Here is a 12,753-nt window from a genome sequence, read left to right as displayed (position 1 = left end):
AAATGTAATTTAAACGTTAAATGCCCTCATATTGACAGTTGTCTGAAGTTAATCGGTTTCTATTTCATTGTGATTTTGAGGTTCAGGATCCCAGAATAACATATGACACTAAAAAGCCCAAAGATATAAAGATGGTAAAAGTACAACAGGAATATCGAAAGCTCAAAGAAATAAAGACGGATACATGCGATCAACAGGCTCATGGATGAAGACACATATCCACACCTCTTATTGACCTAATAAATGCTTCATTTTCAGATTTACCTTAGATGTTTTGCTGCTGTGTTTCAGATACTGAAAAAAGAAACGGTGATTTAAATAAATAATAATAATCTGCTTCTCTTGCTGTTGTAACTATATATATATATATATATTTGCTGGTAGCAGGGAATAGAAATAAAACCAGAAAATATAATACTGTGCACAGAGCACAAGAGGAGAGAGAGAGAGAGAGAGAAAGGCAGGCAATAGAAAAAGAGGATGAGAGATGAGAGAGAGAGAGAGAAGCGCTGCAGCAGAACACACCTCATCTCCTCTTTAGCTGGAGGGAGAGCGAGAAAGAGAGAGAGGTTCAGCCTGTGCCAATTTTCCTCTTCAGCTCCAGTGATCGAGAGGCAGGGGTAGGGAAGTGATATTTCAGGAATCCTAGGAGATCAACAAACGTGTGTCTGAGAGGCAGAAGAAAGAAGAGAAGCATCCTGGCATGTGAGGAGTCTGCGAAAAAAAACAAAAAAAAAGACTGAAGACAAATGGGGAGAGGAAGAAACAAGAGCGATGTAGTTGGTGCTTCTACTGCGGTAAGATACATGAAATATGTTGGTAGAATATTCTGAGCAAACTGAACACTGCAGCATTTACAGAAACATCCAGTCACTCATGCAGCTGCGGACGCCTGCACGTTCACTCCGAGTGAAAGCAGCATTGATCCAAAGGTGATGGAGCAGGTGTTTTTGTGTGAAACGGAGAGGCTTGGGGGTCTTTATAGAGCTTTGTCCATGTTTATCTATGTGCATGCAGGGAAACATTCATCTGCAGAGTGATGAGTCTGTTTGTTTTTTTTGTTTTTTAATGTGTCTGCATCAAGCACCCCTGTATCTGTCCTAGCATCATTATTTTCTGCTCTCGAAATCCTCCCACTCTCTATTCCGCCCTGTTGCAGTGTCTCTCTGTGGTGGAACTGCACAGCTCAAATAAACCTTGTGCAGAGGACCATTTCATGTAAGCATGGATATGTTCACCTGACAGCTTTCTCTCCCACATTAATTTTTGTCTGACTGTCCCTCTTTCCTCAATTGCAAAGTCAAAGGGGGGTGAAGGACAAAGATATCTGCCTTTAACTTCAGGGGAAGTAGGAATCTGACTGTTCTAAATTAAAAGAGCCTTTAAATCCACAGTTTGTCAGACTCTCACTTGACTTTAAAAACTCTTAAGGCTGACTTCTTTATCGCTGCCAGTGATATGATAGACAACCATTTATTTAATAAGCACACACTTTAAATGGAACGAGCCAGATTTCCAAAATAGTTTGTAAAGTCAATTGAGTCAGGGGAGAACCGTGGATTGAGATACACACACACACACACACACACACACCACCAACATTTAGCCATGCATGAGTAAACCTAAGGAATGTAAATCAATTAATTTCCACATCATAATCTGATCATAATTAAAAGAAGAAAGAAAACCTGCTGAAAAAAGACAAGAATTAATGTGACTGTCCATCAGACAAAACAAAAAACTCTTCACAACTCTGTCTTCTAAAACTTTTTTCGGTTGGGGCGGCTCTCAAGGCACGCTAACACACAGAAGTAGAGATAGAAGAAGAAATAGAAGTTTTTTATTTGGATGTTGAGGTTTAGGAAAGTTCAACATGGACAAAGCGATCCCTCGCTATCATTTGGACAGTAATGCAATTATTGACATCTTGTAACTATGTTGACTTTAGAGCCTTTGAAAGCATGAGCTCACGGACTAAAAAAGGTTTGGGGTTTGCGAGTGTCATTGAAGCAGAGGTCGACTTATAAAGTTTATTTACAGGTCTTACTGACTGTCCAGACCTTTGTAGCGAGACAGAGAGCCCGTAAACTGTAAAACTACACTTAATAATCCAAATAAATGGATTTTAACTAATGGATTTGCCTGATTTAGTCAGTGCTATGTTTGATAAATATGACTGCCTGAATCTTGAGTGACTTGAGAAATGAACTGTCAACAAGATCTTATTCATAAAAATGTTCTGATGAGTGGCAGGCATCAATCAGCTTCTGAATAAACATCTTATGAGAGCTGGAGTCCTTTCATTACAGCTCTTTTTAGTTATTATTAATATAGAATGGTATGCCTTTCTCATGCAACATGCTTCCTCGAACTATTCATAAATAGCTTTAAAAAAGAAAATGGTTTCCTCCTCAGATGTTGACTGGAGGGCCACTTCAGATTTTGGATTAAGGTCAGTGCAGCTTTGCTTTTCATTACTCATCTCTGTATAGTTAGGGCACTGCCGTGGATAATACGAGAGCTTTTGTGCAGCCATATATGAAACTTTCAAAGAAATTCCACAGAAAAGAATCTGCTGAGCTTTAATAGCTACTAAGAGCAAAAAATATATAAAATAAATGTAATCCAGTATTTATCTGCACTGACAATTTTGGGAGGTGACAGAAGTAGACGCTGAGTCAGGCACATCTATTTTACTGTCCTTTACTCCTCTTGATATGCTTACAAGCACACGATTCTGCTTTCCTGAATCTTCCAAAAATGATCTGAGGGTTTTGAAAGCAAATGATAAAAATGGGGAACATCAAAATTAAATGATGGCTCCATTATTTAGCAGGCTGCATGAGGATGAGATGAGAGAGAGGAGATGAAAGTGAATGAGTGATAGAAAAGTAAGAGGAGCCTCCAGGAGGTGAGAACAGCTCCTGTGTTTTCACAGTTAGAGATTGTCTGAGCTGTGACAACCACCACAATGTCCTTCTGATTGATTTTATTGATCATACTTACAAGTAATATGAAGTTTCATTAATAACATCATTCATAAAACATGATCATCTAATCTCCTCAACATGTTTGGCTTGAATGTCAGAGTTTCTTGTGTTTTCCACATATTAAGGACTTTTGATGTTAACGGTAATGAATGTTGGTATCTGAAGACAACATAAAGTATAATATCTCCCATTCCAGTCAGTCTTCATGTCCGGCCTGCCACTGATGTGACTGTTAAACTTGTAGTTTTGCACTATATTCTACTTTGTAGTTATGATTAATCTCTTTCACAAACCAAAATTACAGCTCTGAAACCATTTGTTGGCCCCAAGGCTCTCTGGGGCCCCCTATAGGCAAGGCTGGCCCCACCTGCTCCACAGTGATTCTGACAATTTCCCTTTCCCTTCATCTGCTGACCAACAAACCTGACTTACAAAGCCTGCTGTACATACTTGCAGTCAGTCACGTTACGTTGCAGACCTGCAGAGCGCCAGCTCACCAGCATGTGGGAAAACTTTGCTGGCGTCTGGGAAGGTTAAAGGTTCAGCTAAGAACTTCATCAAATCTCATTACAAAAACAGTGGCAGATGGCAGTTCTTGCACAACAGAGATTAGTGAATGACGTGGGGTTATGCTGCTTTATTTATGCAAAATATGTAGAACACCGAATGATGAATTTAAAATATCCATGAGAGCATTTTTGCACAGTTAGGTAAGCACTTTGCAAAAAGTGTCACATTTCTTCATTGGATGGGGAATCAGAGCTCTATGGAGGCAACAACATCTGTTGCAGGACTCTATTTGCCTGAATATGATCCTGGTAATGACTCTGACTGAGCATTTCCTCACTCATGTCAGTGTCCTTTCCTTCATGCTCCTATCAGCTGGTACGCAGGTCAGACCGAAACCAATCACAAAGTAAAAATTGCACAACAATGAAACTCAGTGAGTCTCGGAGATTTGTTTCCATGGCAACTATGCAGCAAGCCTCATCACTGCTTCTCAACATTTGCAGGTGTGTTTGTGTATGAATATGGATTAATCATAGAAAACCTATGTATTGATAAAGGAATACAATTTCTTTAAACTAGATGTGAGTCATGTGGCATTTAGTGATTATCAAAAAGGAGGCAAGACTTACGTAACTCCCTCAAAATCTTCTGGTTAAAATAAAAAATCACTATATTCATCAATGACGTTATGTTGATATGTCGCTTTTTTTATTCTAGTGACTGCCATTTGAAGCCTTCCTTATGGACTGATAGCATTTGTTTTAAGGGTTGATCGTCATAATAATGACCATCAGTTTAAATAACTTCATGTCTAAATTCGATATATAAACATACATTTAGATTAATCATTATGTTTGTGTCTGTCTTATTTATTTCAAATTCAATAAATTTAGTGAATTGTTGCCTATACCGCAATGAAAATGTGCAATGAAGATTTAAAAATGAGAAAAACTGCTTCACAAAATTCTGAATATAAACTGAAAGCAACATTGTACACGCGTCTGATCCCTTTTTGCCTGAAGAAGCCTAATTCTTACAAAGTTTGCGTTTTAAAAGCAGCACTGCAGAGGATTTTTAGATCCAATATAAAGAGTCGAATTAAGGATTTTTTTAAATTCCGTTACATGTTATTTTCTCATCTGTGGTAAAATTTATTTGTATTTAACACAATTATTTAATCTCCTCATACATATGATCTGCTAATGGGCTATTTTAATGGTGTCACCATGTTTATTCATGATGATACTTTTGTTTATCTCTGCAGCTCCCCTCCGCTCAGGGCAGCTTTAAAACAACTCCAGCTTATGTGCTGAATTCAATATTGTTTTAATGGCTTGCCACTTAGATTACTTAATTACACTCATAAGTGTAATGTTCAGCTGTTAGTCATAGAAAACGACCCTAAAACATGTCTTAGCTGAATTGCATATTATAATTATTATTATCATTATCATTATTATTATTATTATTATTATTATTATTATTATTATTATTATTATTATTATTATTATTATTATTATTATTATGTTAACTGTTTTGAAAGCTCCGGCCACACCCAGTGGACAAGCCACACACACACACACACACACACACACACACACACACACACACACACACACACACACACACACACACACACACACACACACACACACACACACACACACACACACACACACTTCCACTCCTCACGAAAGGTGCTTCTGAAGTTGCTTGTTCTCTGTCATCATTTGCTCAAACTTTAAAAATCATGTTCCTCTTTTGTTGTCACCTCTTTGTTAATTCATGTTCCTGCTTCACGTTACTGTCTAGATAGAGCTGCTCAGGCTGGTTAATCTAAGAAATCATCTGACTGCCAAGATAGGGCTGCTCAGGCTGGTTTAATCCAAAAGCAGTTGGAAAGTATTTGGATCAGTGTGATAACTGCAAATAATATATGTAGCACAACAAGGATATTGTATGTTATCCCCTTCCCCCTTCCCCCTTCCCCCCTCCCCCCTCAACTTTCTTCTCTCTCTTCTCTTCTCTCTCTCTTTGTGCGTTAAAGAGAAAAAAGAGAGAGAAGACAAAAAAAGAAGAGAAAAGAGAAGAGAAAAAATTAAAAAATTAAAAAAGAGAGAGAGAAAGAAGAAAAAAAAAGAAAAGAAAAAAAAAACTGTTTTGAAACAAGGAACAATAGAGTTTTCGCATTCAGTATTCTGTGTAGACGTTGAATGTATTTAAACTTGAAGTCAGATGTTGGGAACAGGTGGACCTTTGTGAGGACAGCACACATTTTCTCCTCCATCCACCGCCTGTATTATTGGTCAGCTAATTACTGTGATGATCGGATCGGAGCCAAATGAGTCCGATCTGTTAATGTGATGATTTCCTAGCGTGAACACTGAACAGTAAGCTGCTCTCAATATGAACCTCTGCCAAATGCTGTGTGTGTGTGTGTGTGTGTGTGTGTGTGTGTGTGTGTGTGTGTGTGTGTGTGTGTGTGTGTGTGTGTGTGTGTGTGTGTGTGTGTGTGTGTGTGTGTGTGTGTGTGTGTGTGCAGATGAAGCTGAAGCTGAAGCTGAAGCTGCCTTCACGCAACTCTTTCCCTGTTATAAGCTTAAGTACAGAAGGCTGACGATATAAAAGATCCTTGGGGTCTTTTTAACTGTTACATAATGGATAACATTTCTGGGATGCTACACTCCAGCAGGCACTGAATGTGAAGTACCGACATGAAATATTTACACACATGCTTCATGATTTCATCATTCCTGCATATTTATCTATTCTCCTTTTGGCTGAAACTAACACCAAAGATTACGGCTAAGCTTTTTTTTTCCTCTGCCTCCAGCATATTTGAACTCCTCTTTGGCCTCATTTGTCTGAGTCTGTTTTTGCGTTGCAGCATTCTGTCTCAATGTACTCTCACAGCTCTTGTGACATTTTTTCAACTCTTTCAATCCATCTTCTTCCATTACTCCTTTTTTTCCCACAACTTGACTATTCTTGTCACGTACAGAGTTTCTCCGCTTTCATGAGTCTGAAAAATACGACCTTGGGAAACCTTTGTGACCTTGCTATATTGTCTCATTTTGTGATACTCAAATGTATTGCAGATATGCAGTTGCTGTTCTTGGGAAATTATAAAACGTAATGGTGAAGTAACGTGTATTTAGGTGGCACATTCACTAGGATCTCAACAGATTGTTTCATTTCTCTCTTTACCATTTCTGAATTGCTTGCTTGTGTTTTTCTTGTGTCTCTGACAAAACAGTGAGCTGTCTCGCCTCGAGCCATGAGTCCCCCACCTGTGGTCCAAATAGGAGATTGATGGTGTGACAGTGAAGGCAGTCATCAAGCTACAGCAACTGTGCAGTCCCTGTTCTCCTTAAACCACTCCTGACACAGGACAACCATCAAAAGCTCAAAAATGAAAAGATATACATGTACATTTTTCATGTATGTCTGAAGTCGCTTTTAAAGACTACAATCAATTTCTATTTGTTACAGTAATCAAAAAATAAAAAAGATGCAGTAACCCTACAACTACAACTCTATGCCGATCTCTGGTCCAAATGATTCCTGTTGCGTCTGAACAACAAACTCCTCCACACCTTGTCTGAATCAGCTCCTGTGACCTGTGAGGATTATGAGGCCGGTTTTAGTCCTTCTACAGTCGCATTGTCTCTTGAGTATGTTTGCTGGAGTGTGTGTGCCCGTTGTCGTGGGTTCGCTACCTCCAGCACTGCCATGGCATGTCTCCTGCCCAGTGAGGTGTGTGTGTCAGATCAAGCCATGGTTCTCCCCTGACTCTGCTTACCATGAGGCTCCCACTGTGGACTGCAATGATCTGCTGTTGACCAAGCTACCCTTGCCCATACCACCGGACACACACACCCTGCGCCTGCAGAGTAACCTACTGTCAGTGCTGGATACTGCAGTGCTACATGGACTCCCCAACCTCACCGACCTTGACCTGTCCCAGAATCGCTTCAGTCATGTCAGGAGAATAACTCAGAGTTGCTCCATTCCTTCTTTGCTTTCCCTACACCTGGAAGAAAATCATCTTGGTCACCTCCCCGAAGATTCCTTTTCCACACTGCCAGCTTTACAGGAACTCTTTCTGAGCCACAACAACTTGCATTCAATAGCACCAGGGGCATTCAATGGTCTGGACACCTTGCTCCGGCTCCATATTAACAACAACAGACTCACCACTGTCAATCCGCAATGGTTTAAGGCTTTGCCTCGCTTAGAGGTTCTCATGCTTGGGGGCAACCCTGTGGAGGCACTGCCTGAGCGAGGCTTTATTGCTCTAAAATCTCTGCGGAGCCTTGTCCTTGGGGGTATGGGTCTAAGAAGCGTGGCTGAAAATGCTCTGGAAGGGTTGGAAGGTCTCGAGAGCCTCTCCTTCTACGATAACCTTCTGACCAAAGTGCCGACTCAGGCCCTGAGGAGAGTACCGGGCCTGAAGTTCCTCGATCTCAACAAGAATCATATCAAAATGATTGAGTCAGGAGACTTCCAAGACATGGTCCATCTGAAGGAGCTCGGTCTCAATAACATGGAGGAGCTGGTGTCAATTGAGAGAGCTGCCTTAAAGAACCTTCCAGAGCTCACCAAGCTCGAAATCACAAACAACCCACGTCTTTCCTACATTCATCCACAGGCTTTCCTCCAACTGAGAAGACTGGAGAGTCTGATGCTCAACTCCAACTCCCTGAGTGCTTTACACCAACACATCATGTTCTCCCTGCCAAGTCTTCAGGAGGTCAGCTTACACTCCAACCCACTGCGATGTGACTGCCTGTTTCACTGGGCCGCTAAGGAGACCTTGCATCCTCACTTTGAGAAGGACATGCAAACAGATGCACAAAATGCCCGAACGGTCCGTTTCATCCAACCCCAGGCGACACTGTGTTCTGAGCCTCCAGAGCTGAGAGCTCGCAGAGTGAGGGAGGTATCTTCAGGGGAAATGTCGACTTCCTGCCTCCCAATGATTCCCGCCAACTCCCTGCCCTCTTATGTGAAGGTACGAGAAGGCGGCAAACTGGTTTTGCACTGCCGAGCTCTCGCAGATCCACAGCCTGAACTGTACTGGGTGACCCCGTCAGGTCTGAAACTCGGCCCTGAGCGAAGTCACCAGTCATCAGATAGTTCACCAGTTTTATCTCCATGTCGGAGCCAGACATCTGGAGAAAACAACCACACATCCACCTCCGGTGAGCGTCACCAGCATGCTCAAAACAATACTCCTTGTCAACTGTTAAAACACTACAAGGTCCTGCCTGAGGGAACGCTGGAGATCAGCAAGATCACTTCCAGAGAGGCAGGCTTATACACCTGTGTGGCCGAGAATTTGCTGGGAGCAGATACACGCAGCGTTACCGTCGGTGTGCATAACCGAGAAAAAAAGAGAAAGAAGGGGACTGCTGCTAGTCAGAAGAAATTTCTGTTATTTAGAGTGGATGCCAGGTTGGAGCTGAGAGAGGTCGGAGAGCACTACGCTATCCTGTCCTGGCAGAGAGGCCACAACCTTCCTTCGACCCGCCTCTCCTGGCAGGCCCTATACTCCAACTCCCACACACCCACGTACACCACACGCATCCTTGCCGGAACGCAAAGCTTCAACCTGACACACCTGCAGGCGGAAACATTTTACAGAGTGTGTCTGCATGTGGGGATCAGTGAGGTCGACAAGCATGCCAGCAGGAGGTTGAGAGAGAGCAGAAAGCCTCAGTGTGTTTCATTCAGAACGAAAGAAGCCCCAAAGCATCAACCCGGCCTGCAGCTCAACCCACAGTTGACCTCCACGGCAGTCACTCTACTGCTCCTCGCACTCATCCTGCTGCTGGCGGGGCACGGCTGGGACACTGAGCCGGGTGAGGGGGCACAAAAGCATCCTAATGCTCTCCATATAGATGTCAAGGGTCCCAGTGCTGTCATTGTCAATCAAAAGACAAAAGGAAGAAACCAACATCAGCTAAATCAGAGTGAGAAACTGCTATTACATCAGGACTGCTGAGATAATTGTGCATATTCGAGTTCAAACAACAGTGACACACATGCACACATGTACACGCAAAGGCTATACACTTTGTTAAATACAAGAAGACAAAAATTATACATAAAAGCAGTGGTGTAGAAAGAGATTTGTATTTATTTTCTATACATTATAAAGTATATATTGACATTGTTTCTGTGTTCATATGTGTTGTAAAGAATGCCTACCCCCTATCCAGGGAAATAAAAGTGGACAATCAAACTCCCGTTGCACAGCGAGCGAGCAAAGGAGAAACAAATGAGCCTGAGCTGCCGATGACCACTGGACTGACAGTGAGGAGAGTCTCCATAAATCCAGGGACTGACATTCACAATGAGGACAGCTCAGACCTCCAGAGTGTTGTCATGCTCATTGTCTCCACGTTCCATAGACTGTGCCATGTCTTATGAAAACAGAACTATAAGACTGAGAGCTAAGTTCATGTGTGTTTGGACTGTGCAAATCAAAGTGATTGATGTAAACAACCTTTTTGCTTAGCTTTCAGTGCATTAGACTGAGTGCCCATCGTGCAGAAGAAATACAGTATAATCATTATGAACCCCCTACGTCCCTCATTCTGTTTGAAAATTTTAAAAAAAAGTGTTCTCAAAGTGATTGTGGTAAATTCTATTTTGAGCTATATACAAAACAATAAAGGTTTTTTTTTTTTCTTTCATTTACTCAACTTTGTGTTTATTTCAATTTGTCACAAGAGACCAGATGTGAAAGTCACAACATATGAATTCTCATTACTGTAGGAAAGTAGTATTTTGGGGGTATTTGCACTTTTATTAGGGTTCTATATGTGTATTTCCCTCACACTTTGAAATAAATGACCTCGTATAGTTTCCTGTGGCTTCTGAGTTACCCCACAATTCACAGTTCAGCTATATATGTACTCAAAAAATAGTAGTTTCTACTCATTTACATAGTACAATTTTGAATTCTTTACCACATGTCTTAGTAATGTGGAATGTACATAGATATTCTATATATACATTCTACATATGCTTTAATCTACCTGGATCATGGTTAAAAACATAACTAATATTTGAATTACTTTAGTGCTTTTGAAGAAATACTTAGTACTTGGGAATAACTAGATTTATGTCATGAAATATTAGTTGTAGTTCAATATAAGCTTTAGGTATAGAGGAATTGAAAACACATTAATTACCTAACCACATATCAACTCTTATCATAGCATGAAGGCTGTCAACAAGGTCACATAATGCTGATTCAACTGCAGTTATAACTCCTCCCTTATCAATGCACTGTTAGTATTCCTTCACAGTACAGTCATACACAAACACAAGACAGTGCTCCCTGCTGGATAAGACCGGGAACTGTGCTTGGACTGTGGCCAGGTTTCACGGACGTTTTATTTCGAACAAGACACACACACGAGGTTCAAATGATATTTCATTAGTCAGATTAAGTGACTGTCTTCTTCTCAGAATACAATTTTTTTTTTATCTTGTTGAGCTGTAACAAATGGAATCCTTTCCTTCACATCCATGAATGTTTGCTGCTGGTGAAACTCATTCAACACACACACACACACACACACACACACACACACACACACACACACACACACACACACACACACACACACACACACACACACACACACACACACACACGGCGGGGTGCCTGTGAAGCATTACAAGTGATTATTATTGTAAAGAAGTCATATTTTTGAGTGCCTATTCTTAGTCCTAGTCTACAGTTTTATTCATATGTGCATGATTTGCACAATGTAATTTATTTTTGAAGTTTCTACTGAGTACACCAACAATTTGAACTGATATTCAAACTTTGTGGTCTAGACAAATCTCTGGAGTAATCTGTATCAACATTATTGTTTGAGAAATATTCTTAAAATGTTTCCTATTGACAAAGAAGTTGAGCACTGTTAAAAAAAAGTACCTTACAAGCAATTGGTACTTTTAAGTAAATATATAAAGACAGTAGTGTGTGTCTGTCTTTCAGTTTCCTCTGTGATGGACTGGTGTCTTCTCCAGGTGAACCCTGCCCTCGCCCATAGCTGCGATTGGCTCCAGCACCCCGCTATCCTCAACAGGATATAAGCAGGATAGAAGATGAATTGATATAAAAACAGTACATTCACTCGTAATTGAAGACAATTTAAGTAAAAAAATAATAATAATAATAATAGGCGATCCTAATAGGTGAACAAGGTGTACTTTCATATGCTTCATATATTTTTGCCCGAATAAACGATGGGGGTTGCTGCATCATGAAGGTCATCCGATGGAAAACGTTCCGTGGAGATCCCAGAAAGAAGCCACAAGACCCGCCCGCATATACAAAAACCAAATAAACCAAAACGTTCTTTTTCACTATATATTTATTAAATGTCAGTGCATTATGGTTGATTCATGTAAATTCTGAGACACATCTAGTCAGAAAATATAACATCAAGCAGCAGTTAGACTTTGTTTTATTCACACAAAACATAATACATTTCTTCAATAAGGCAACACAATACCGTATATACATACAATGATCTATATGTATACCATATTTAAACTTTGTCATTCTGCCATTCTTCTCTATCACTACCAAGTGTAAATAAATAGTTCAGCAAGTCATGTAAAAGAGTGCCAGATGGCAAAAATGTCAAGCCATAGTGTAAATACATCCAGTGCAGAAATCCTCTGCTTACCCAGATACACTGAGGGAACTGATCTGTGTTCGCTGCTGCTGATTTCTCAACGCAGCTCAGTGGGTTATGTTCTTAAAGTGGCCCCGAGAGCTTGTTAAAAAGTAAAAAAAAAATCAAATACTCAAACTATGCAGGCCGAGGAAGCAGAAAACCTTTTGCATATCTTACTGAGCCAAATGCACCACAGAGATGTAGATATTGTAAGTAGCACAGATCGGAAGCCAATATTTGAAGATGGGTAGGAGATAATTATTGCCAGGGACTTTAAAAAGTGTAACTTTCTTTAATAATTTTCTGCTGTAAACTCGGTTGAGTCGCTGCTCTGCTCGTATACATCAATATGCTTGTCGCGCTTGGCCTGAACTCCCAGAGCCACTGTACAAGAAAGAAATTAAAAACAAAAACACACAACTCAACATTAATGGCAACCAATTCAAAAAACCAAAATCTACTTCAAAAATATTAAAAGTATTCAATATCACAAACGGCTAGAATAGATAGAAGTGGTGACTTTCAGTATATCCGTAATGCTTGAC

The 12,753-nt window shown here is 40.5% G+C and overlaps 1 protein-coding gene across 1 annotated transcript; it reads left to right on the top strand.

Moving 5' to 3' along the window:
- Positions 1-495: 495 nt before the first annotated feature.
- Positions 496-10,373, top strand: LOC308109016 (leucine-rich repeat neuronal protein 1-like). Its single transcript, XM_080462355.1, has 2 exons — positions 496-797; positions 6,757-10,373. Exon 2 carries the CDS (start codon positions 7,132-7,134, stop codon positions 9,505-9,507), a length of 2,376 nt encoding a protein of 791 aa, XP_080318481.1. The 5' UTR covers positions 496-797; positions 6,757-7,131; the 3' UTR covers positions 9,508-10,373.
- The last annotated feature ends 2,380 nt before the right edge of the window (positions 10,374-12,753 follow it).

The sequence above is a fragment of the Lipophrys pholis genome (genome assembly GCF_963383615.2).
Source record: "Lipophrys pholis genome assembly, chromosome: 4".
NCBI classification, from domain to species: Eukaryota; Metazoa; Chordata; class Actinopteri; order Blenniiformes; family Blenniidae; genus Lipophrys; species Lipophrys pholis.
This window is presented reverse-complemented; position numbering and strand designations above follow the sequence as displayed.